At 47.0% G+C, this 24,172-nt stretch overlaps 2 protein-coding genes across 16 annotated transcripts in view; both read right to left on the bottom strand.

The window, feature by feature from the left end:
• Nucleotides 1–11,460, bottom strand: part of Madd (MAP kinase activating death domain) — a 53,837-nt gene extending 42,377 nt beyond the window's left edge. For 7 of the 9 annotated variants that reach the window (XM_028778530.1, XM_028778527.1, XM_028778525.1 and 4 more), the window contains exons 1-10: nucleotides 11,349–11,460; nucleotides 7,843–7,985; nucleotides 6,736–7,323; nucleotides 5,835–6,138; nucleotides 5,217–5,348; nucleotides 4,726–4,839; nucleotides 3,701–3,781; nucleotides 1,012–1,190; nucleotides 467–702; nucleotides 171–327 (exon numbers count right to left, since the gene is read on the bottom strand). In XM_028778530.1, the coding sequence (XP_028634363.1) occupies nucleotides 171–327; nucleotides 467–702; nucleotides 1,012–1,190; nucleotides 3,701–3,781; nucleotides 4,726–4,839; nucleotides 5,217–5,348; nucleotides 5,835–6,138; nucleotides 6,736–7,323; nucleotides 7,843–7,901 (1,850 nt within the window). In that variant the 5' untranslated portion in view covers nucleotides 7,902–7,985; nucleotides 11,349–11,460. Of the gene's footprint in view, nucleotides 1–170; nucleotides 328–466; nucleotides 703–1,011; nucleotides 1,191–3,700; nucleotides 3,782–4,725; nucleotides 4,840–5,216; nucleotides 5,349–5,834; nucleotides 6,139–6,735; nucleotides 7,324–7,842; nucleotides 7,986–11,201; nucleotides 11,281–11,348 lie in introns of those variants that run through there. The other 2 variants (XM_028778523.1, XM_028778524.1) reach the window with 2 other exon arrangements.
• Nucleotides 11,461–12,534: 1,074 nt separating this feature from the next.
• On the bottom strand, nucleotides 12,535–22,819 carry Nr1h3 (nuclear receptor subfamily 1 group H member 3). Of its 7 annotated transcripts, none has more exons than XM_028778531.1 (10): nucleotides 22,668–22,819; nucleotides 21,257–21,336; nucleotides 20,269–20,451; nucleotides 19,425–19,691; nucleotides 18,834–19,042; nucleotides 18,558–18,737; nucleotides 18,281–18,380; nucleotides 13,417–13,530; nucleotides 13,145–13,239; nucleotides 12,535–12,966 (listed from the first exon to the last, which is right to left on the bottom strand). In XM_028778531.1, the coding sequence occupies exons 2-10, from the start codon at nucleotides 21,297–21,299 to the stop codon at nucleotides 12,820–12,822; spliced, it is 1,338 nt and encodes a 445-aa protein (XP_028634364.1). In that variant the 5' UTR covers nucleotides 21,300–21,336; nucleotides 22,668–22,819; the 3' UTR covers nucleotides 12,535–12,819. The 7 variants fall into 7 exon arrangements, with proteins under 7 accessions (XP_028634364.1, XP_028634365.1, XP_028634369.1 ...); XM_028778532.1 differs by having other exon boundaries at nucleotides 22,736–22,819; XM_028778536.1 differs by having other exon boundaries at nucleotides 12,535–12,870; nucleotides 22,668–22,780.
• Nucleotides 22,820–24,172: the final 1,353 nt, after the last annotated feature.

The following is a 24,172-nucleotide window of genomic DNA, read 5'->3' as shown; positions in this document are numbered from 1 at the left end:
ACACACACACACACACACACACACACACACACACACACACACACACAAACACACACACACACAATCTTTTTTTAAAGAAGAAAGCTGGCTAAAATATAATGCAGAGCTTCAAAGACTCACACCTACAACTGCTATGAGATTTCTGCCTCCTTGCAGAAGGGACTGCTCACCTGTCATCAGTGGGGTCAGAATCAGAATCATGCTCCGGTGGTACACTCAGGGCTGTGGCCAGCTGAGAATTGCTGTCATAGACTCGATAATGGATGGGCTGCAGCTGGTGAGCGTACCACTTTGGCTTGTCACCAATCAGGGCTGGATCGAACGTATCTACCCAAAGAGGAAAAACAGTGAGCAGTAGGGAAAAGAAGGTAGGGGAAGTCTAACACAATAAAGAGGGAGGGAAGGAGCAAGGGCAGGGCCGTCAAGGGGCAAATGCAATGTGGGGCAAGCAGAGAGCAGGACTCACTGTTGTGAATCCGCTGGAAGGCATAGTTAGAAGGGTTCAGGATCCATTCTCCAAAATACTCCACAGCTTGAGTCCTGGCGAGTTTCTCAGCAAAGGGAGTTTGCCGGGGACGTGAGGCCAGAAACGAGCCAGCCTGGAAAGCTACCACAGGCCGAGGGAAGAGTCGCAAGGTACGTGTGTGCATCTGAAAGCCCTGCAGCACGTTAGCAGAGTTGAAGAAACGCACCATGGCCACTCTGGGAAAGAAGCGGGTGGTGAGATAATCCAAGACCCATATCCTGTATCATTAGGATAGCCATGATCCTAGGTCTTAGGCCACTTCTCAACACCATCACTTAACAGGTTCCAACCACCATCATGGAAAGATCTTAAAGAACCATCAGCCTTTCTCTTCATGCTAAGACTATGAGCTATTTCTTCTCCTTGCTTTTGCTAAGGTAGGAAGTATAACCAAATATCATACACATTTTGTATATAAGGTAAGTCTGGCTCTCCCCCCAAAACCAAGAGATCAGAGAAACAAACTTAAGAACTCGTGGTCTTACCTTGTTGCAACATCGACTGAATCCACGTCATTGCCATAAATGAGCGGGTTGAATTCAGTGGAAGGAGTGGACTGAAGGTCATTAGAAGGTCTTCCCAGGAGAAGCGGGATCTCCTGGCCCTCGTGGAACTTCTCCAGGTTAAGAATGGGCTGGGTGTTGAGACTCATGCTGGCTAGGGCCTGTGGAACAACAAACAGTCCTCATATAAGACAGAGTCTCAGCCAGCCCATCTCGGCTCCAAGGAAAGAGCTGTTTAAGGCCTTCACCTGTCACTCTGATCAAAAGTTCTCTACAAAGAACTATGCTCATTTGAAAATCACTACCAATTCATTTTAGAGTCTGTATATTTGAAAAAAAAAAAGAGAATCCAAATAATAGGCAGCATTATATAGCTGTCCATCTTAAGTCAACCAAGCTCAAGGCATTTTTAAATAAAACTGAAGTTCAAGACAATAGTTTCCATTTATTTTAGCCAAGAAGTGATTTTCAAATTGAAGAATATATAGAAATATAAACAGGTGAACTATAAAAACAGAGCTACTTAGAAGGACATCAAACCCCCCAACCAAAAAAAAAAAAAAACAAAAAGCCAGAGTATTGCTGGACAGTGGTGACACACACCATTAATCAAAGCACAGAAGAGTCAGAGGCAGGGAAATCTGAGTTCAAGGCCAGCCTGGTCTACAGAGCACGTTACCAGACAGCCCGGACTACACAGAGAAACTCTGCCTTAAAAACAAACAAAACAACCAACAACCACTACCATCAACAACAAACAAACACAACAACCAACAACCACCACAATCAACAACAAACCCAGAGCCTCTCCAAGGCAGCCAGAACGACATAGTGAGACCCTGTCTCAAAACAACAAAAAACCCCAAAAACAAAACATCAAAACAAAACCAAAAAACCAGAAAAACCAGAATCTCAAGTTCCCAATTTAAATTAACCTATAAGAGACTCCATGGTGCACTTTGAAAACTACTGATCTAAAACAGCAGCATTTTTTAAACGTGGGTGAGCTCAGGAATCACCTGGGCTGGTGTCACAGTATACATCTGTGTGATTCTGTGGTTTCAGTAAGGCCGAGTGTTAATGCTGCTGGTTCATGGACTGCACAGTAGTAAACTGGCACAAATTCACACAGCACTCTCTCTTCATATTAGTCAATTCTCTCTCTCTTCCACTCACACCCTCACACCCTCTTTCTCCAAAACAAGGTTTCATTATACAACACTGGATGACCTGGAATTCCCTATGTAGACCAGGCTGGCCTCAAACTCACAGAGATCTGCTTGCCTCTGCCCCATTAACTGTTGGGATTAAAGGTGTGCACCACCAAGGCCAGCTCCACATTAGTCATTCTTCTGTGTGTGTGTGTGTGTGTGTGTGTGTGTGTGTGTGTGTGTGTGTGTGATTTATTTTTATTTCACGTGCATTGATGTTTTGCCTGCATGTATGTTTATGTGAAGGTGTCAGATCCTTTGAAACTAGAGTTACAGGCAGTTATGAGCTGCCGTATGAGTACTGGGAGTTGAACCTGGGTTCTCTGAGAGAACAGCCAGTGCTCTTGGCTGCTGAGTTATCTCTCCAGCCCCTACTTTAGTGATTCTTAAGCAGCCATCAAGAACAAAAACACAGCAAAAGAAGACGCTAGAGAACTTTCTGAACCTGCGACCCTCACCAGACTCTGCTGCAACAAGGTATCATATTACATCAGCAAGGATGGAGCAAGTGAGCTGAGAACCAAGGCAGAGCATCCTAGTTCAGCCCAATACCATCTAGACTCTAGATTCTAGAGGAGCTTCTAGGCACTTCAGACAACACAGAAAGAAGACTCCTAAAGAGCTTTCAAATGGGACTCCTTGGAAGCACAGCTGGTGATCCTACACAATATATACAAGAGGGAAGGGAAAAGAGCCTTGTCGTGTTTTACCTTCAGGAACTGTTAAGCATGCAGAAGAAAAAAAATCAATCAATAAAAACATGGGTGGAAGGGCTTACTCAAAGAAAGGGATTTTTAGAAAGGGTTTCTATAGGGACTTTGGAATTGATTTAAGAAGCAAATTTGTCCAAACTTGTAATTTCTACTTTATAAGACTAAGGGAATGCTATAAAGACAGATAATGGCAGATATGACAAGAAACAGAAAGTGAAGGGTGTTTTTAGTTTTGTATGTTTGAGTCGAGATGATATCAACCAGGCTGGTCTCAAACTCACAACCCACCCCCACGCCTACCTCACCAGCTTGAGTTGAGTGCAGGAATTTCTGGTGACCTGAAGTATACATACACATAGCTTCATGTACATTACAGGGTAATAGAGCAGACAATGAGTTAAAAAGAACCTTTTTAAGATTTAGCCTGTTACACAAAACTTAGATATACCTCTTCTTAAGGCCATTCAAGGCAAAGAAAGCCTATTCCACGTGAGGGTTCTTAGACCAGCTACCTTCCTGCAGCAACCTTAAGTTATCTGTTACTTCCTTTATTTAAAAAAATGCTGTGACGTTTTAGCTTATTCTGTGTTGAGTATGTCTACCTGTGTGCCACGGCACACGTGTGTCGACTTGTGGAAGGGTCTCTTCTGCCTATGGGGCCCAGCTGTCAGAGCTGATGGCAGGCACCGTTACCGGCTGAGCCATCTTGCAGACTCTTCCCCTTCTTTTCTTTCATTCCTTGCTTACCTGCTTTAGGTGTTTTTTCAGCTCTAATGATTCTGGTTCCGGCAGGATGGGGAGCACTTCTGCATTGGTGGGGGCAATCACCTGCAGCAGAGAAAAGAAAAAAAGACATGAGCTTAGAGTGGACTGTCAAGGAGCTCTGGTTACACAGAGCAAACACTATGCATAGGGAGATTTGATAGACACAACAGTATCATATGTTACACTATGAATACGAGAGATATCTATACAGACATAAGCTATACCTGCATGTCTAAAGAAATGTCTAAACAACACTGGCAACTATCTCTAAATAATAGGATTGTGGATCATATTTTCTTTCTTTATTTTCAAGACTTACACTTTATTTTTAATTATGTGTAGGTATGTACCTGCATGTGAGTGTGCACGTGAGTGCCGATACTAGAAGCTGGAGGCATCAGATCCCCTGAGCTGGAGATACAGAGGGCTGTGAGCCACCTGATGGGAGTGCTGGGATGTGAACCCAGGCCCCTGCGAGAGCAGCAAGTGTGCTTAACTGATGAGCCATTTTCTAGCCCCTACACTGACTTTCACATGTGTGGAGGACAGAGGACAGCTTCCCACCATGTGGGTCCTGCGGGTTGAACTCAGCTTGTCAGAGTTGGAGGCAAGTACCGTTCCCTGTTAAGTCATGTATCTTCTTGAAATTTAATAATGAACACATAGTGGGCTTTCTACAAAAGGTTTAATAAACTCACATCTCAGATTATGTTAATATAATTTTAAATGTGTGCTAGAAAACAGCTTCCGACCTGAAACTTACAGGAAAACTAGAACCTGATTATCTACACTTTATATAATGACATATACAAACGTAACAGTCTTATGGCTTGGAACATGTAGGAGGAGCTCTTAACTCTGGCACGACTAAACTCTATAACCTGTCTGCCCAACAAAGTCAAAGCAGCATTAGAAAACTTTGTTTTAATGAGTGTTACAAGAGAAGTAATCCAGAAGAGTGGTTATGACAGACTGGGTTTAGAACACGAGCCCGCTGGATGTCTCACTCTATTGCTGTCCAGATCCACTAGCCACACGTCATCAGGCATTTTGAAATCTAGCTTGTAGAGGAAGAAGCTGGCAGGAACTCCAATGATGTATGGGGTTGGAGCCAAGAGCAGCTATGGAAGAGATAAGATAGGATAAGAAACAAAGACAAGACCTACTGTGCGCACTTAATCACGGCAGAATTTTTCTAGATAAGGAAATTCAGACAATTCCTTTCTCCAAATATCAGATAGATGTATTGCGAAATTTAGAACTTTTCAGATTTTAGAAAGGAAACAATACATTTCGGTATATTAATGCCTACTGTACCATAGCAAGGAGTCCACAAACACTAACTGTAACAAACAGAAACTACAAATACCACAGTTTCACTAGAGAATCAGTGCAAATCCATCCAACATTTCAAACTAGTGAGTTCTGAGGGACATAGGAGCCGCACTGATGAATAGCCTCCCTCAAAAGCCAGGGAGACACTGTGAGTGAGACTCACCTGCTCGGCCGACGCCATGCAGGTCGGAAGTAGCGGGATGACAGGGAACATGTACTCCAGGGGGTAGATCATTGCCACAAACGCCATCACAGACATGGAGAGTGCATTGTAGTCTCGAGACTGTAGCACCACCTGCCACGGGCACACCACAAATCACTAGGCAACATGAAACAAGGTTTACTGGGAAAGATCTCCCAGTGCTCCAGTTTAATTTCAGGCTCACCAAGCCTACAACTGTAGCTTATCTCAGCAATCACCACCGCTCCAGTCCCCGCCCCGTCAGCCACCTTCCAACTCAAACACTGTAGTAATCCTCTCTTAAACCACTACCTTTTTAGTTCTGCCACTCCCTGTCCTAGGACTACACACTGAAAGAGAACTGATATCCCCAGAGAATTAACTCAGTCTAACAAAGAACTCAACTAAGCATTCCACATGACATCAATATCGTAATTCAACTCACATACCAAATACTTACTGTCTACCTGCCATCACATTACCTCCTGGAAATAAAAAGACAAAAAGGACACACTTCCTGGTTCTCAACGGACTCATGACCTAGCTCCCAACAGGGTATGCAGCTCTCTCTAGAAAGGTCTTCAGAGCTGGCCCTCTCACCTTGTGCTCTAACAGGATGCAGGTTAGCACCTGAAGACAAGCATCTACACCCAGAAGTTCCAAGGGAAGGTGAAGAGGGAAGTCTACTAGGGTGAACCGAGATGGATCTGGAAGAGCAAATGTCAGGGCCTGCTGGAGTTCCTGGGGTAGGACCTCAATGTCCACTCGCTTCTGCCCAGAGACAGGCACCGGGGAGCGTAGCAACCGATAGATCCAGGCCTCAATCTCTCGAAGGTCATGCAGAAGGGCACTGGACTTCTCCTCCACTAGCAGGGATCCAGTAAAGATTCGCCACATGGTGTCCCTAAGGAACACATAACAAGACTCAGACACAGAAGCTTCGTCGGCTGGTACCACTGCAGCCCAATAAAACCTCGATAATAACGGGGAGAGAACTACTGCAGGGAAGCCCGCTCTCTAAGCTCAGATGGGACCAGAGGGATGCACGAGGGGATATATGATGACAAAAACGGTGTAGAAGGCATACGTGATGGAATCCAACACCACGTCCATATTGAGCTCCTCGGTATTTCTCAAAACACAGCTACAGTACGAAGTCCAACGCCCAGCAAGTTTACACTGGTACTGGATTGTTTAAACTGTCCTAAAGGAGCTGAAGAGGAAATTTCTTTTCTTTTCTTTCTTTCTAAGATTTACTTTAGGTATGTGAGTATACTGTAGCTGTCTTCAGACACACTAGAAGAGGGCACCAGATCCCATTACAGATGGTTGTGAGCCACCTGCTGGGAATTGAACTCAGGACCTCTGGAAGAGTAGTCAGTACTCTTACCTGCTGAGCCATCTTTCCAGCCCTAGAGGAAATTTATTTTTCTCTCACAAGCTAATTATATCAATCTTATAATGTTTTCCCTTTCTTCCGAGCATAAGCAGCAAACCGTACCTTTGTACGCCTCGAGGGATGCCCAGTTTCTTGCCTAGCAGCCGTTCACTACAGCAGTCTACCAGACGTTTGAGAGTATACAGACACTCTCTGAAGGTAGAGAAGAAAGGGTAGTGGCTAAGCACACACAGGGATGTCAGGGTGCTGTTGCGGGAGCGGCTGCCCGCTTTTGCCCTACGTTTGCCCCGAGGAGACTGGTTTACGTCAGGAGTGGAGTCGGCACTAGGAGGCTGCAAGGTTGAGCCACTCTCAGCAGCAGCCTCTTCTGAGGCGCAGGGGGCAGGAGCTCCTTCCTTTGCACGAGGTCCTGCTCCGCCTTCCACCTTTTCCTTTGGCATTCGCTTTTGGAAGGAACGATAGAAGTTGACACAGATGCCATAGCGGGTGACTCCAGTGTCCTTATCGGTTAGGGTGAAGACAAAAGAGGTATCGTCTCGAAGGCTCATGCGCCTCTGCCGCACACTCAGACATCCCTCTGGCTGGCAGAAGAACACCACATCTGGGGGCAGGGGAAACTCCGGGTGATCCTCTAGTGGGTACCTCCGCAGCAGTTCGGGAGTCTGGGCCACACTATCACTGCTTGGGTGCCTGGAGGATAGAAAGAAAGACACACTCAGCAGCCCAACAGCAGGTAACACACTATCACACTTGAACCACAATCAACAAATGAAGCTCAAGGGAACTTTAGGATAGAGTTTTAACAGGCAGACTAAACAAAGTCCACACTGTCACAAAGACATTATCCTGAAGGTTTCAGCAAGAAAATCATTACTAACACCTAGAGAAGATCAGTACCTTAGCTACAAAATTACCATAAGAATATAGGTAGACAGAGAAGTGCAGTGTGCTTTCCCCTTTTTACAAACTGTGAAAACTTGGCTCTAAAGAATATATTTGCTCAAAACCCATAAAGTATGAGTTAAAATAATTTATTGTGTATTAATTTATGAGAGGCAGCATGCATAAAGTAGAGAATAAAACATACAACAAGAACATAAATCAATAGGAAAAATAAGATATTCAAAGCAACATGAAAATAAGGTCTGGGAATAACAAAACATTGTGGCTGCCACAGAGAACAAAACAGTTATCAGTCTTCTTGGTTACCTTGCCCCTACGATCACTAAATAGTCAAGTAACCGAGGGCAGGACTTCTTTTGCACCATGGTTCCAATTTGTCAGTTCATCGCAGAAAAACTTCAGGGCACTGAGCAAGGAGCCAGCATTCCAATGAGGAATTTTGATATAATCTGAAAATCCAAGAAGGGAAAAGTACTGAAATATCCAGTGCTATGCCTAAGGGAATCATCCTTCTCAGGTTCATCTCAGCAAGGGACAGAGGTCAGGAGCCTTCCACTTTGGTACTCATGATAGAATCTGACACTTGCTTTACCTGGTGGTTGTCTAGGTTTATGTGCTTCCAGAGTCAAATTTCAAACAGAATAGGGTTGAGGGTGTAGCTTAGTGATCAAGGACTTCTCTAGTATGGATGGGGCCCTGGTTTCAATCCTTTGCACCACAAAAAGGAGAAGAGGAGTTTTAGAAATAATGGCTCAGACTACTAACTAGCTCATCTTCAGTCTAGTTTCTCAGATTCTGTTTCTGAAAAACAGACCTAGACAGTCTAATCTAGGTTGAACAATTATAACAAAAAAAAAAAGCCACTTTCAGAACTACTCCAGGGATGATCAAGATAAAAGCAGATTCTTTGTACAGCACTAATCTGTGCTTTTCCGTCTGCATGGAAACCTAATTATTCTGTCTCGGTGAGCAGCATTCAGCCTGATGTGTAACTATCATATAGACTTTCCAGCTAATTTCACTCAGACAGTAACAACGGCTGCTGGATACTGTAGTTCATGTGATCACGCATGAAGAACGTCCATGTCTCAACTGTCTCATCTCTAACCAGTTCTCCCACTAGATAGAGAGGGGGCCAGCAGCTAGTGCTACTTTCTCTGCCCTTGGTGCTGAACCATAGCTCTTGTCTATTCTGGTCTCGGGATCAGGGTCAGTAATACAATACGTTCCCAGGAGGCTTGGTCTTTCTCTATGTTGCAGGGATTATGAATTAGGGACTGAAAATACCAGAGTTTCTACAAATATAGGGGAAGTGTCTAAAGGAATTTCTAAACATATTAGAAATCAATTCTTTCCTGGGGGCCAGAGAAATGGCTCAGCAGTTACAAGCATTCATGGCTCTTCCAGAAGACCTAGGTTCAGCTCTAAGTACTAGCACTGGGTGGCTCACTGCTGCCTGTAATGCTAGTTCCAGGTAAACTGTGGCTCTTCTCAGTGCTAAACTGACGGAGTGCACATACACATGCTCAGGCACACACGTGTGTAAAAGAAACAACTAAAAAAAAAAAGAAACAACTATATTTTTAAAAGAGTCTATATTTCATATTATATTATATTATATTATATTATATTATATTATATTATTATGTTTCACTCCTGTATAGGGCATTTTCAGTGTTCCAAGATTTTGCTTCTATGGCCTCACTGAGACTTTGTCCACTGTACACACACACACGCATGCACACACGCACGCACTTCATTTGCCTTGCACGCTCCCATTCTACAGACATAGATATTGCCTGTGTTGAGGGCACAACTTGATCTAGATAGTTAGTTCTTTTTTTTTCCCTCTTCAACCCACAAACAAGACCTATTTACAATACCTCTGGTATCCTCAAAACACTGTTCCCTCTTTCCCCTTGCTCCCAATAGAGGACCCATAGGTAATAGGATTCAGTTTTGTCTCCATAGCGACTCTGGCTCCCAGAACTATTAATAGCAGAGCCATAGCCCCTCCCCTGCTTGGTGACCGAACAGTGCTAGCAGCTGCTACTCCAAGCTCAGCCATGGCCCACAGCATCTCATTCTCCCTACTCTGGAGACACCAAGTCCATTGACAGCACCTACTGAGACTCAGGTTATCTTCACTTCTGTCTGTGTTTAATTTTTATTGTAAATCTCACATTCAGCTTTTAATAGAAATAGCTCTTCACCACCAAGTTCCTGAACATGCCACACATTCAGTCATTTCTGGGGTTCACCACTCTTAATAAACCTCAACAATCCTCTGGTTCTCCCAACTACATGAACATATTGCGTGAACATATTGCAAAAGTGGAACACCCTTAGAGAGCTGAGCTCCCTTCCTCCTAAGAGAAATGAAGCTATGAAATGGGACATAGGCAAAAGCCATACTGTGTTCTATACAGACATATCTACCTATAAGCAAGCTAGATTCAGCTCTGTGTTACAGCACCTAACCATAAAACAGAATTTGTAGAACCAGAGGCTGGGTCTTTAAATGCAGGTTTACACTGAAAACCAGAAGCATCTTCTGGCTAAAATCTCAACAACAACAAAAAAGGGGGGAGGGTGCTGAAGCTTTCTCTTACTAGTAAATTAGTTATGGGGGCCTCTCTGGTGTTGGTGAGATGAAAGCCCTCTCCAAATTCAAGTCAATTGCCATACTCTACAGTTCTCCTTTCAGAGCTGCAAGAACCCAAGACCTTGGGACTATCCTAGCTAGCAGTGGTAGGATTATTTTTGGCCTCAATTCTTATCCCATCAATAGCCACTGACTTTAGACACTCAGGCGACAAAGATAAGCCACACTGCCTTTCTCTGCTTCCCTAGACTCTAAATCCTTTTATACCACCTATAACTCACTCAGTCTTCATAACCAACCAGCCCAGACTCTGCCTCTTGCTTGCCTCAATCTTATTTACTAATGTAAAGCCCCTAGCTCTTGTCTTGCTGTAGTCCAAATCTCTAAACGCACACCTTTCTGCTATAGTCCTACACCATCACTCACCACAGACTTTTAGGTAATCTCTGCCTTTTCAGCCTACAATGGCCATGCTACCAACCCTGTGGATTCGTCCCTCATTTGGGGCAGGATCTCATAGTAAAAACCACAAGAACTTAACCCAAGGACGGTATGACATCTTTGCTGACGTGAGCACAACGGGAGGCTTCCTCTCCTTCCTCCTCCTCCCCAGGCAGTGACCTTGCAAGCTCATCAGCAGACTGGTCCAGCATGGGGGGCGGGGGGAACTGGGGCAACGAAGCCAGCTATGGTTAGGACTGAGAAAAGAGGAGCAAGCACGAGGAAGAATTGAGCTGCGGGAGGATGGAAAGGGGAGTAGTTGCAGCAAATAATTAAATGGTGTGCCTAGTCTTCAGCAAGCCAATACTGAGGAATGAAATGTAAATATATATGTATATTTTAGAGAACCAAACGTGGTTCTCCAAACCCTAATCAAAAATAAGGCGTGCGCACGCACGCGCACACGCGCCAGGCGCTGGTGCCTTCCTCGGGCCCGGGGCTGGACAGCTCTGGCCGCCCCCTCACCTGCTGGACAGCTCCTCGCCCCCACCCGGGAACCCGCACCGCGGGCCCGCAGCCCTTCCCCGGAGCGGGTGCCCCGCCTCGACCCCCGCCTCACTTTCTCAGCAGGCTCCACGCCCCCTCGCGCTCGCTCCTTCAGGGCCGCCTCAGAGACCCTTTCTTCCTGGAGCCGCTTTTCCTCTCAGGCGCCACTTTGCCCTCAAAGATCCACACAGGGCGCCCCGGGCCGCGCGCGCTCCCCTACCTACTCTCGGAGGAACCTGCCAGGCCCGCCCGACGTCTCCCGACCGCGGAGCGCTCGTCGCTTCCTAGCCGGGCGCCGCTGCGAGCGGGCGCCAGTTCCGCGTCTGCACCGGGGGGCGCGTACCACTCAGACCTGATGCGGGAGGGGGAGGCTGAGGGGGCTGGGGCCGTACCATTCGCCGCCTGGGGGCCGCGGCTGCACCAAGCAGAGCCCAGAGAGGAAGGCGGCTACGCACACACCTATCGTTGTGGGAGTGGGAACGCGATGGGAAAGCACTGGGCCAGCCCAGTGCAGGTAGGTGTCAAGGGGAGGACCCAAAGGAATACATTTTGTTTTGGTTGCTCAAACAGCTTTTAATTCGACTTGGTTATAGAGTCCTTCTTGAGGAAATAATGATCAATTTGAAAGTACTTCGCAAGATAAACTGCCCCTAAGACTTTCTGACAGTTTAGCCAAACCTCATCTGGCTCCCCCTGCACGCTGTTTGGATGTGCCCAGCTGCCCGGGCTGGAAGGCTTGCAAGCCTGTCGGTGGAACCTACCAATCGGGATGGCGGGGGGCACTTCAGGCCGGCGCTGCCAGGGTGTTACCTACACCAAGGTAGGGGAAACGAGAACGGTGCCGCGATGCCCTCTGGGAAATGGAGTCCAGTCCTTTTGACAACTCAAACATTTGTCATCCTTCACTGGCCTACGGGGACTTTTCTTCAAGTCCCACAGGGCCCAGAGCCCAAAGGGAAGTACCGGGCCCTGGGTCTTTAAATCTGTACTCTTTTTCAGATGCCAATGGAAAAAGTAAGACACTTTATACACACGCGCGAAGTGTACTGCTGAGTTATTGCTGAAGATCCAACTCCTCCCCCCACAGAAAGAGCACCTGCTCCTACCTGGATCATTAAAGGGGAAGGAGCACCTAAGCCGCAGGCCTAGTGAACAAAAGCTGTCGCTTGTGATTTGCCCTTCTCCTCTGGGTCTGGAGGCAGATCTAACAGACGCACGCTTCCTCTGACATGGCAGCACCCCCACTCTCGATCCAGAAATTTGCTTCCCTAGTTCTATATTCCTCTTGGCCTTCCTGTTTCAAGTGTCAGATCTATTGGTGAAGCTGCCCAGAGGCACTTACAGCCAAACCACAGAGTGATAGTGGAGAATTTCTTTGGGGCACCATGAGGAAAAACAGGAAGTGGTAGAGGCAGGATGGGCAGGGCCCTGAAGAACCCTGCACAAAGTGGCCCTCCTGGCTAGTTTATTGGGTTGGGTCGACAAGGTCTTCAGATGGCATACAACATTAGTAGGTCCCCAACTGCCCAGCAGCCACAAAACACCCAACCCTTTGACTTTCCCTTAATGCCATGCAAGGATCTCTTTCACCCAGCTCCCAGGAATGTTTGCCCTTCTCAGTCTGCTCCACCTCTAGGAAGCAGTCAGTACGCCTCAGCCGTGCGGCCAACACAAAGGACATGGAGAAACAGTCACTCGTGGACATCCCAGATCTCAGACAGCAGAGGGGGAAGCTTTTTGTCCTGCAGGCGAAGTGCAAACACTTGCTCTGAGTGGACGCTGCTCAAAGTCCGGAGGCTCACCAACTTCATTAGCATCCGTGGGAACATCAGTCGGTCCTGGTGGTGTGGGGGAAGTCTAGTTGTTGCTCTTCCCCAGAAAAGGTGAGACAGGGCAGGGAGATTGTTAGAGGTGCAGGAATTATCATGCTAGGATGAAGCAGAATTCTTGAAAGAAAGTGAGTATCAGAAAATGGGTCTTGAAGAGCAGAAGAAAAAGACACCGAGGGAGACTCACGTGGGGGTGGTTGATGGAGACATAGGCATGCAGGGCCTCCACATATGTGTGTTGCAGCCTCTCTACTTGGAGCTGGTCCTGCACGTTGGGCCGGTCTATAGGTCACCAACAGAATTGAGGAGCAGGTCTGGCCAAAGTCTTGGTTCCAAAACCCAAATCACAACTCCCAAATAGGGACATGTGCCACCCAACCTCTCTCATCCACTGTAGGGACTATATTCCTCCTGGGTGAAAGTCTCTTACTCAGTTTCCCTCTTGCCCTTCCTCCATACCTGCAGAGAAGATGCTGATGGCAATGAGCAAAGCAAATTCAGCATCATTGAGTTGCAGTTCATTCATGGCTCTAGAGAACTCAAAGATGGGGTTGATGAATTCCACCTGCAGCCCTGGGGAAGAAGAAAGAAGGCTGAGGTTGTGGCAGGAGTAGGAAGAACACCCTCTAACTCAACTCGGGAAACTGCTAGGAAGTCTCTAACAGATCTCCTGGTTTCTGCCATGTCAGAACAAGCTCTAGGACTGGAGAGATGGCTCAGAGGTTAAGAGCACTGCCTGCTCTTCCAGAGGTCCTGAGTTCATTTCCCAGCAACTACATGGTGGCTCACAACTTTTATCTGTACTGGGGTCTGATGCCCTCTTCTGGCATGCAGGCATACATGCAGATAGAGCACTCATATACATTAAATAAATAAATAAATAAATAAATAAATCTTGAGAGAGAGAGAGAGAACAAAGTTTTAAACTTCTCTACACCTCCTCTGTGAAATTTGAATCATGGTTGAATTTATCTAACTAAACAACCTCTAAGGGCATGGTGGCACATGAATGTAATTGAAAGGCTGAGGCAGAAGGATTCCAAGTTTCAAGCCAGTTTAAGCTACATAGCAAGATCCCATCTCAAAACAAAACAAGAACCAGACTAAAAACAAACACAAATATTTATTGTGATGGTGTGATGGTGACTTGACTGTCAACCTGACAGAGTCTAAACTCACTTAGCAGACAAAGCTCTAGGCAGGTCTGTGAGGGACTGAGCACTAGCACTCTCCAGCCCCTGCTTGGCTGACTGTGGATCCCGAACGACCACTTCCATCTGCTGTTGCCCCTTACCCCATGGCAGACTCGACCCTCAAACCAGGAGCCAACATTGTCCTCCTTCTTTAAGTTGCCTTTGCTTGCAAGTATTTTGTCATGAGGATGGGAAACATTATGCAGATGGTCATATGATAAAGTATGCACAAGGTTTAGCACAATGTCTGACACAAAAACTGTTGAATTAGGCAAGGTGGTGGAGACTCATGCCTTTAATCCCAGCACTGGGAGGCAGAGGCAGGTGGAACTCTGAGTTTGAGACCAACTTGGTCTACAGATGGAGTTACAGGATAGCCAAACCCTGTCTTGAAAAAAACAAAATGTGTTGAATTAAATAACAATTATATTATTAGGATTCTCAATGGTGCCCACATTTGTAAAAATACAGGTATCTTTGACTTTTGCTTATAGAGAAACCCTATATAGAGAGACCAGGTAGGGAGGTGCTCACCTTTAGTCCCAGCACTTAGGAGGCAAAGGCAGGCAGATCTCTGCACATTCAAGGCCAGCCTGGTCTATGTAGTGGATTCTAGAACACAGAGAAACCCTGAGTCAAAAAACAAAAACAAAAGAGAAGAAGGAAAAAGAGGAGGAAGAGGAGGAGGAGGAGGAGGAGGAGGAGGAGGAGCAGGAGGAGGAGGAGGAGGAGGAGAAAAAGAGAGAGAGAAACCCTTCTTGGCTTATCTGAATACTGGAGTTACAGCTGATATATCACATTATCACATCCTGGAGAGAAACAATGTGGCTAAGGGTGTGGACTGAGGTTCAAGACTGCCAGGATTTGACTCCCTTGAATCTACCATTGACTAAGCTGGGTGACTTGAGGTGAAATATTTAACCTGCCTGGGTCCTAGAGTTTCCATCCATAATACAGAGATAGTAATATCTACCTCATAAACTTTTTAGACTAGTAAATAGTGTATGTGATATCTACTATGTGTTCATTAAATTTTTAAAAAGACGACATCTTTGTGATAAGGTCTCAAGAAGCCCAGGCTAGCCTCAAATTCACTATGTAGCTGAGGATGACCTTGGACTTCTGGTTCTCATGCCTCTCTACCTTGTTGAGTATTATGGGTATCCACTACCACAACCAGGCAGTACTGAGAGCTGAATCCAGGCCCTCATATAACTTAGACAAACACTCTACCAACTATACTATATTCACTTCAGTTGATGTGTGTGTGTGTGTGTGTGTGTGTGTGTGTGTGTGTGTGTGTGTGTGACATAGTCCTTGGCTGTCCTGGAACTCACTATGTAAACCTAGCTGGCCTAAAACTCAAGAAATCTGCCTGTATCTGCCTTCTAAATGCTGAGATTAAAAGTGTGTGCCACCATGCCTGGCTTCTCTCTTGATTTCTGTTTTTGGGTTTAGGGTGGTTGTTTTTGGTTTGGTTTGGTTTGGTTTGGTTTTGTGACAATATATTATATAATCCCAGACTAGCCTCATACTCCATATGTAGCCAAGGATGGCCTTGAACTTGTATGTGTGTACACAAGTATGTGGGGAGGGGTGCACTTGCCTATGCATGCTCATGTGGAGGCCAGTAGCCAACAGCAGGTATCTTTCTCTATTGCTTTCCATCTTAGCTTTCTGAGAGACATCTCACACTAATCTTGGAGCAAGTCATTTCATCTAAATTGGCTGGCCAGTGAGCCCCAGAGATGCTTCTGTCTCTGCCTGCTCCCTGACATTGGGTTCCAGGTGTGTGCCACTGCCCCAGCCCATGGACTTGAACCACTGATCCTCATATGTGTCTCCCAATTTAAAACAATAAGAACAAACCCCAACATTAATAGACCATTCTTCCTGCAGAGAAGACAATGAGCATGCAACAGCCTGAGCTGCAGCCTGGACCTGTGCACACTTCTGTTCTCACTGTCGGCCTCTCCACCCCACACTGCTTTCCAGACTTTCTCAGATTTCTTTTAGCAACCATCTGCTATACTTTTCCATTCGAGGTTTCTTGATGAGTCACTTCCTGTAGCTTCACCCTGATATGTACCAAGCGTTGTGTGTTTATCTATTCAATAGGCAAGCTTTGTTTTTCTAGAGCATTTCTTGATGAAAATTTAAGCTCCAAAATATGCCTTAAAAGTCTCTTCATACAAAATAAAGAGAGAAGGTTCTAGAATTGAGCTGTGCTTCGGAAGGGTCTGTTAATGCTTGCTGGAAGAACCCCTCAAATGAGATAGGTCCGTCATAAGTCAGCCATTGTGAGCAATACATGGTAGTGGTTGTGCAACGGGAGGAGATTGATTTGACAAACCAGAGCCCCCAGGGAAAGAACAGCAGAACACAAAAATGAGAGAGAGAGAGAGAGAGAGAGAGAGAGAGAGAGAGAGAGAGAGAAACAAGATAGACAAACCTTTAAAAAAGAAAAGATGATTAAAAAGAGAAGAAAAAATAAAAAGACCCTTCTGTTCCTTTTCCCCCAAGAAGACACTGATAAAGTGAGAAATGAAAATGTGATGAGCCGGGCAGTGGTGGCGCACGCCTTTAATCCCAGCACTTGGGAGGCAGAGGCAGGCGGATTTCTGAGTTCGAGGCCAGCCTGGTCTACAGAGTGAGTTCCAGGATAGCCAGGGCTACACAGAGAAACCCTGTCTCGAAAAAAACCAAAAAGAAAAACAAAGAAACAAAAAAAACAAAAAAAGAAAAAAACAAAACCATGATGAAATCAAGATTGCTTAAATAAAGACATCTTATAAATAGGTACAGATTCAGATAACAAAGTCCACAAATGCTGAAGAAACAGGAAGGGTCTAAGAAGAGGATGTTCCGACAGAAGTAAGGGTTGAAAGAGTCTAAGATAGCAGCTATTTTTTTTTTTTTTTTGAGAGAGAGAAAGGTGCTTGGCAGAGGAGGGGGACAGGGCTGGGTTTTAAGGCTGGACAGAGCCATGGCATAGCCCACCCGGTACCTAGACATTCAGAAAAACAAAGAAACACAAGAGGGTCTGACTGAGCCTTGCCCCTTCCCTTCAATAAGGAAAGCCTTTCCTAGAAAGCCCATCCTGGGACAAGAGGCTCATGGTTTGGTCTGAGTCACTAAACACCTGTGAAAGCTTTCTGAACTCTGCCCTGGAACACAGGATCCTGTCAGCACTAAGAACAGAGTCACAACATTTGTGACATTTCCCAGCCTGCTCTCCCAGCTGCCAAACTCCTCAGTCTCCCACAGACTTCCACACTTTCCCAGCTCCAGCCTCATAAACATGTCTAACAGCTATCTGAGAGGAGCTCTGCTGCTTGGCCCTGAGCAAGCATCAGACCTCAGCACCAGTGTGAACTAATTCTTAGAGGAAACACCAGCTCTCCTGGTCTGCATGTTTGTCATGCATCAACTCTAGTTCTACAGCTCATCAGGAAAAGGGACAGGAAGAGATTAAGGGTAAGGGTCAAGTGAGCCTGCATGTCCTTAAAGACCATTATCTGAGTAAAGTTGCTTGCCTTTTGTATGTTAAAAGGCCTGATAGAAGAATGGTTTTCAATTTTTTTCCCTAGCTACACAGTGTGTGTGTGTGTGTGTGTGTGTGTGTGTGTGTGTGTGTGTGTAATATTTATTTAATGTATGAGTGCACTGCTACACATATATATGCCTGCCTGAAGAGGGCATCAGATCCCCCTATAGGATGGCTGTAAGCCACCATGTGGTTGCTGGGAATTGAACTCATGACCCCTGGAAGAGCAGCCAGTGCTCTTAACCGTTGAGCCATCTCATCAGCCCCGCTACACAGTATTTTTGAATGTTGAGCACAAGCTCAGTGCAAAGTAGTACATCCTCTCTAAAGCAAAAATGAAGGCCACTGCTCTGCCTTGCTCAGTTTCCACCAAGAAGATGCTTGCAGCATCGACTCCTCAGATGCTTCAGTGGAGAGGGGTCTGTTTGGATCGGTTGAAGTGGCTGATCAACATTCCAAACTCCTCTCTTGGAAAAACAAGTGGCATCTTCACTGTATAAGCACCCAAACCTCAGGCCCATGGCTCTCTAATGATGGGCCCCATGGTGGAAAATGCCAGTCCCCTGGCTATGTCAGATCTCACCTGCTTTGGCAAAGTCTTCCCGGTTGTAACTGAAATCCTTGAGGAAGGTGATACTCTCACTCCCAGGGTTGTACCTCCGTGACGTCTCCAGAAGCATCACCTGCACACAAGCAGCATCTTTCAGACTGGGACGAAGGGACTGGTCTTGGTACTCGGCCCTTGAGAGGAGGTTGATTCCCTTTCCCAGTGGCTTGGACTCTCCAAGCTGGATATCTGGAGGTCCCCTACAGATAATCCTACTCTGTCTCTCCCTTCACCCCATTCCCTTTCCAGCCACCTCGATCGCAGAGGTCTTCAGCAAGGCGATCTGGTCCTCCCTGCTGAGCTGTAGGAAGCCAGGGAGCTGTTTGGCAAAGTCAACAATCTCCTGCACAGACACGATGGCCAGCTCGGTAAAGTGGGCAAAGCGCTGTTGGCGGGCTTCCCGGCTCTGAGGGTCGGGTGCAATGGGCCAAGGCTACCCAGGGTGGACAAGGAAGAAAAAGGTAAACTGCTGTGAGTCAAGAAGTTAGCTGGTGCTTCAGGTACAGCCACCTCTCCCCAGGTCAAGTACCGTGACTCGGAGTCGGTCAGAGAAGGAGCGCCTGTTACACTGTTGCTGGGCAGCCACCAACTTCTCGATCATGCCTAGTTGCTCTGGGCTGAGCTGTGGCAGGACTTGGGGAGGTGAGGAAACCCTTGGGGACACTGATGTGGCTTGAGCCTGCTCCTCTTCTTGCCGCTTCAGTTTCTTCAAGCGGATCTGTTCTTCTGACAGGACACCTAAAGACGGGGCCAGATGTGAGGTGAGAGTGAGCCAAGGGTGGGTTGATGCTCCAGAAACAAAATGTGTATAACAGCAAGGAGGATTTATGTATTTATTTATTTATTTACTTATTTATTTATTTACAATACAGGGTCTCACTATGTAGCTCTTGGCTGTCCTGGAACTCACTATGTAGACCAGGCTGGCCTTGAACTCACAGAGATCTACCTCTGCCTCCTGAATGTTTGGACTAAAAGCATGTGCCACTCTGCCCAGATAAGGAAGTTTTCATCCACACTCAGGAGATCCCTGCAAGGGTAAGCATCTGTCTGCCTTCACAGCAGGGCACCAATATTTCCTCCCTGTCAGCTCTTCCCAGTTCCTGCCCTGGACACTTACACTCCTCCCTCATGCCTGCTTGGCGGCATTTGCGAAGTCGGCACTCCTGGCATTTCCGCCGCATGTAGGTGTCCATGGGGCAGTGGCCGCCACTGTGGCAAACGTAGCGTGCTCCCTTGATGACACTGCGACGGAAGAATCCCTTGCAGCCCTCGCAGCTCAGCACATTGTAATGGAAGCCAGAGGCCTTGTCCCCGCATACACTGCACAACTCATTCCCCAGCATTTTAGGGGCTGGCCCCTTTTTCCGCTTTTGTGGACGAAGCTCTGGATAGAGACACAAAGTTTAATGTTTTTCCTTCCTTGATCACTCCTAGCTAGGAGTGATTTCCGTCCCTTCACTAAATGACATTGTCTCTCATCCTCTCTCTCTCTCTCTCTCTCTCCCTCCCTCCCTCCCTCCCTCCCTCCCTCCCTCCCTCCCTCCCTCCCTCCCTTCCTCCCTCTGACTCACAATACATAGCCTTTGAACTCCTGGGCTCAAGTGATCTTGTCTCAGCCTCCAGAGTAGCTGGAATTACTAAGACAGACTACAGGCCTGGCATCTATTATAACAATTGCTGTCCATTTCCAAGGACTATTATGTTCTAAGTTCTACATGAGCTCTTTATAAGCATCGATCCTTAAGACGATCATAAGGATTCATTTCAATTCACAAGCAGGGAGACTGAGGCTCAGAAACACCTAAGATATGGACACAGGTCACACCAAAGCCATTCAGGTCTACCTGGCCCAGAGCGTTTGGACTTAATTGTGACATTAGAAAGCAAAGTGCCCCAGAGTTTCCCTCCCCTATCTAGGGAGACTTTATCTTTTCCAAATCCAGGTGGTGGGGGATTCTTACCTGTAGGCTCTGGCAGGGTCTCTGCCGTGGGGAGCAGGGCTGTAGGCTCTGCTGACTCCAACCCTATCCTTAAAGCACCCCCAGTTGATTGGGGCATCCTGGCTTCCTCCCTGAGGATGCAACTGTTGCCTCCCTGGTCTCTTGCATCCTGAGGTTCTGTCTTCCACAACTCCGTTGCAGAGTCTGAGCCCAAGAGAAGCACAGGGGATGAGTTCAGGTCCTATCCAGATTCCATCTCCAAGTGTCCCAGCTGGGAAATTACAAACTCAACTCTACCATTAGAAGGCAGGCAAGCTAGCCAGGCATGGTGGTGCACACCTTTAACCCTAGTACTTGAGAGGCAGAGGCAGGTGGATCTCTTGTTTGAGGCCAGCCTGGTCTACAGAGTAAGTTCTAGGACAGCCAGGGCTACACAGAAAAACCCTGTCTCAAAGCAAACAAAGAACAAACAAAAAAGAAGGCAGCTAAGCCCCAGCTCATGATTTCAGATTCCAGTACTCTGTGGTGTCAGTTGTGATCCTTTGCATATCAAGACCCCCACCACAACTACCAGATAATGTTTCTCTTTGTAGTCCAGGCTGACCTTGAACTCACAGAGATCCACCTGCCTCTGTATCTTGAGTGCTGGGATTAAAGACATGTACCACCACTGCCCAACTATAGTACATCAGGATCGTAAATGAAAGTGTTAACCTTTGTCCCCTAGGGGATGATGGAGGCCATCCATTTCATAGATCAGACAGAACTCTCAAAGCCAGAGCTGTCTAAGAATGAGACATGTCAGCTTTCCCAGAAAAGCAAATCCAGACTGAGGACTTCACTGACCAAGCACGAGAACCAGGGAAAAGGTTTTGAGCAACACTAAGAACAGATCTGACTGTGCTCCTAAGAGGTGCTAGATGCAGGTAGGCGAGGGGGCTGATTCCTGAGGTAGGAGAGGTGTCAGAGGCCTGGGCTCAAGGGAGAAGGTCTGAATAAAGCAGCTTACCAGGAGAAACATCAGGCATTGGGGCCTCCAGCCACAAGGACATCTCTTCCTGGAGCCCTGGACATTACCAAGACACTGTCCTGCAGGAACGAGCCAGGTTACACTTTTCCAGAACTAGGCTTGGGCTCCCTTCTTCTGTGCCACCTTTTTTTTTTTTGTCCTCACACCATCAGCTGACATTTACTTAACATGGACTAGCCTGTGAAGCCTTCTTTGTTATATCCCTATGAAGTCCCGGTTTGTTTGTTTGTTTGCTTGCTTTGTTTTATTTTTCGAGACAGGGTTTCTCTGTGCAGTCCTTTTCTGTGTAAACTGAGCTAACCTCAAACTCAGAGATCCACCTGCCTCTGCCTCCCAAAAGCTAGGATTAAACGTATGCACCACCATGACCCGGTTGAAGTCAGGAGTCAGTCTCTCTCTCTCTCTCATATATATATATATATATATATATATATATATATATACACACACACACACACACACACACACACACACACACACAATTTTTTCCCCCAGTTCTGGAGATTGAACCCAGGATTTCTTCAGGCAGGCTAGGCAAATGTTCGGCAATTGAACTCTACAACCCACCCTGTCAGGACTATTGTTAAATTCATTTTAAAGATAAGCAAACTAAGGTTCAAAGAGATTAAGGAAACTGTTCATAGACACACAGTGGAGGTGGTAGAGCCAAGAGTAGAATCGTGACTTGTTTGCCTTCTCAGCTTTGTTCTCTCCTTTTCGGCACCCGCCTCCAGGCTATGTGGAGGGTCCTTCCCTCTGCTCTGACATTAGGGAGAGCCAAAGTTGGCAGGACCACAAGACTGAATCCAAGTTCACTCTATGAGTCTGTTTATTGTAATCTTTTTCCCTGTCGATTCTCAAATCTTAGCATAAAGTTCTAGAGAATAAAGTCTCAAGAATCTCGCCAGTACAGGGCCTCCTGTCCCAGAACCCCTCCAGTTCTTCAGAGACCTAGTAAAACACTATCTCTGCCCAGATCTTCCGTTAGCATTACGCCTCATTTCTAGAATATCCTCCCATCACATCCCTCCCCACCCAGATGCAAGGGTAGAGCCCCCAAGCCACTGAGCAGACCCGCCGAATCCCCAGGCCACCAGACTTCCTGGCTGCGTAGTCTCTGGAGCCCCCTTGCTGGGAGAAGACGGTGTTGCAGTACCCGGGCCTCGAGACCACAGCCGGCAGCCAGTGACTAGAGCTGAGCGCACAGGGGCCAGCAGAGAGAAGCAGTAATGTAGGAAAAGGCCGAGGGGAGGGACTGCCAAGGGGTCCTTCCTACTGGCGACCCAAGGCCCTTAGCCTCATTAGGCCCCCGCCCACGAGGTAGCTTCCCCACCAGACTAACTCCTCCCCAGCCGGCCACCCTCTAAGCCGGCGCCACCCTGTCCCCTACCCTCTACCAAGACTGTCGCGTTTCCCTGCAGACGGGCCTAGTTCCATCTCTCTCCTTCCTCTCCTCACCCTGGAGGCTCTTTGCTCTTACAGAAGGACTGCTTCTCAGTCACCCCCACCCTAATCCCAGCAGCCTCCAGAGTCAGCGTTCCCTCCCCCCTCCTCCCATAGACACCTCGCGGAGCAAAGGTCCCGGCACGGCCCGGAATTGCGACACCAAGCCCCAGCCTGTGTTCCCAGCCTCCCTCCTCCCCTGCCTCTGGGAAGGCGCCAAGCTCTCCCCACTAGCCCCAGGACTGAGCCAAGCCGGTAGGACTCCAAGGGTGAAGACAGGCAGGTGCTGGGCCTTCCAGTGAGTTGGTGTGTGGATGCCCTCAGGGGGACAGAGAAAGGAAGAGGCCAATAAAAAGAGGCCTAGGAGAGCAATGAGAGAAGCAGACGCTAACAACCCAGGGGTCAGTCCAGAATAGACACCCCCCCCCAAAAAAAAAAAAAAAAGATAAGGCGGTCGCCTCGTCTAGGGAACAGTCCCATCTGAGGTGGTGTCAAGATCTACTGAATCTAAAGTCATAGCTTTCCTGCCTTGCTTCCTGGGACAAGAGATTCAGCCCTGAAGGAATACATCATGATTTAATACATACTGATTTAATCTCCCAAGGGGATCCGCAGCTGGTTTAGAGAGGAAACACAGAAGACACTATGTTTCTTTTTGTGAACAAATAAACAAACAAAGGTCTCTCTCTTCTGTTCCACACGTGTTAGCTTGAGTTAATTCCAACTCATCACAGTCATTTCTCTTTTGGGTTCTGGGTTCAAACCTCTGTGCTAGGGTTACAACCCAGGGAGGGCTATACCCTATGCTAGGAAAGCACTTCTTGGCTGAACTTTGCCCCATCCAACTGTACCATCTTGACTGAGCAATTTAATGTCTCTGAATCTCTCTTTATCTTTAAGATTCGCATGACGACGACAACAACGATGAAGATGATGATGATGCCACATACGATCAATGTGGAAATAAAAGTCAACACAGTATGTCACAGTAATATCCAAGGATGGGTAGGGGTTATCTTTCTACTCCCAGTTCCTTTAATGGTTGGTCTGCCCATAACCTTGAACCTATGCATTATCAACCTTTTGAATCTTTGTTGCTGTATACAAATCTCTCATTGTCTCTTTGGTTACTGAGAGCAGCTCCAGGAGGGAGGCAGTAAGAGTAAATGGCTTTATTTTACAGAGTATACTGATGCTTGTTTGTGAGCTTGCCCCAGACCACACAGTGGCCAAACTGAGATCAGAATTCAGATGTCTTTTCTCCAAGCGTTCTGATCTTTTCTTTCTATGTTTGAATCCAGAACATTCTCAGGTCTGAAGGAAAAGTTCTGAGATGAAAGAAGCTGGGGCTGGTGGTCAGCGGGGCCGGTGGGCTGCAGGGCCAATGGTCAGCGGGGCCAATGGTCAGCGGGGCCGGTGGGCTGCAGGGCCAATGGTCAGCGGGGCCGGTGG

This window comes from Grammomys surdaster, unplaced genomic scaffold, assembly GCF_004785775.1.
Source record: "Grammomys surdaster isolate TR1022 unplaced genomic scaffold, NIH_TR_1.0 338, whole genome shotgun sequence".
Classification (NCBI taxonomy): domain Eukaryota; kingdom Metazoa; phylum Chordata; class Mammalia; order Rodentia; family Muridae; genus Grammomys; species Grammomys surdaster.
Note: the sequence above shows the minus strand (reverse complement) of the source record. Positions and strands in the feature narration are given on the sequence as shown.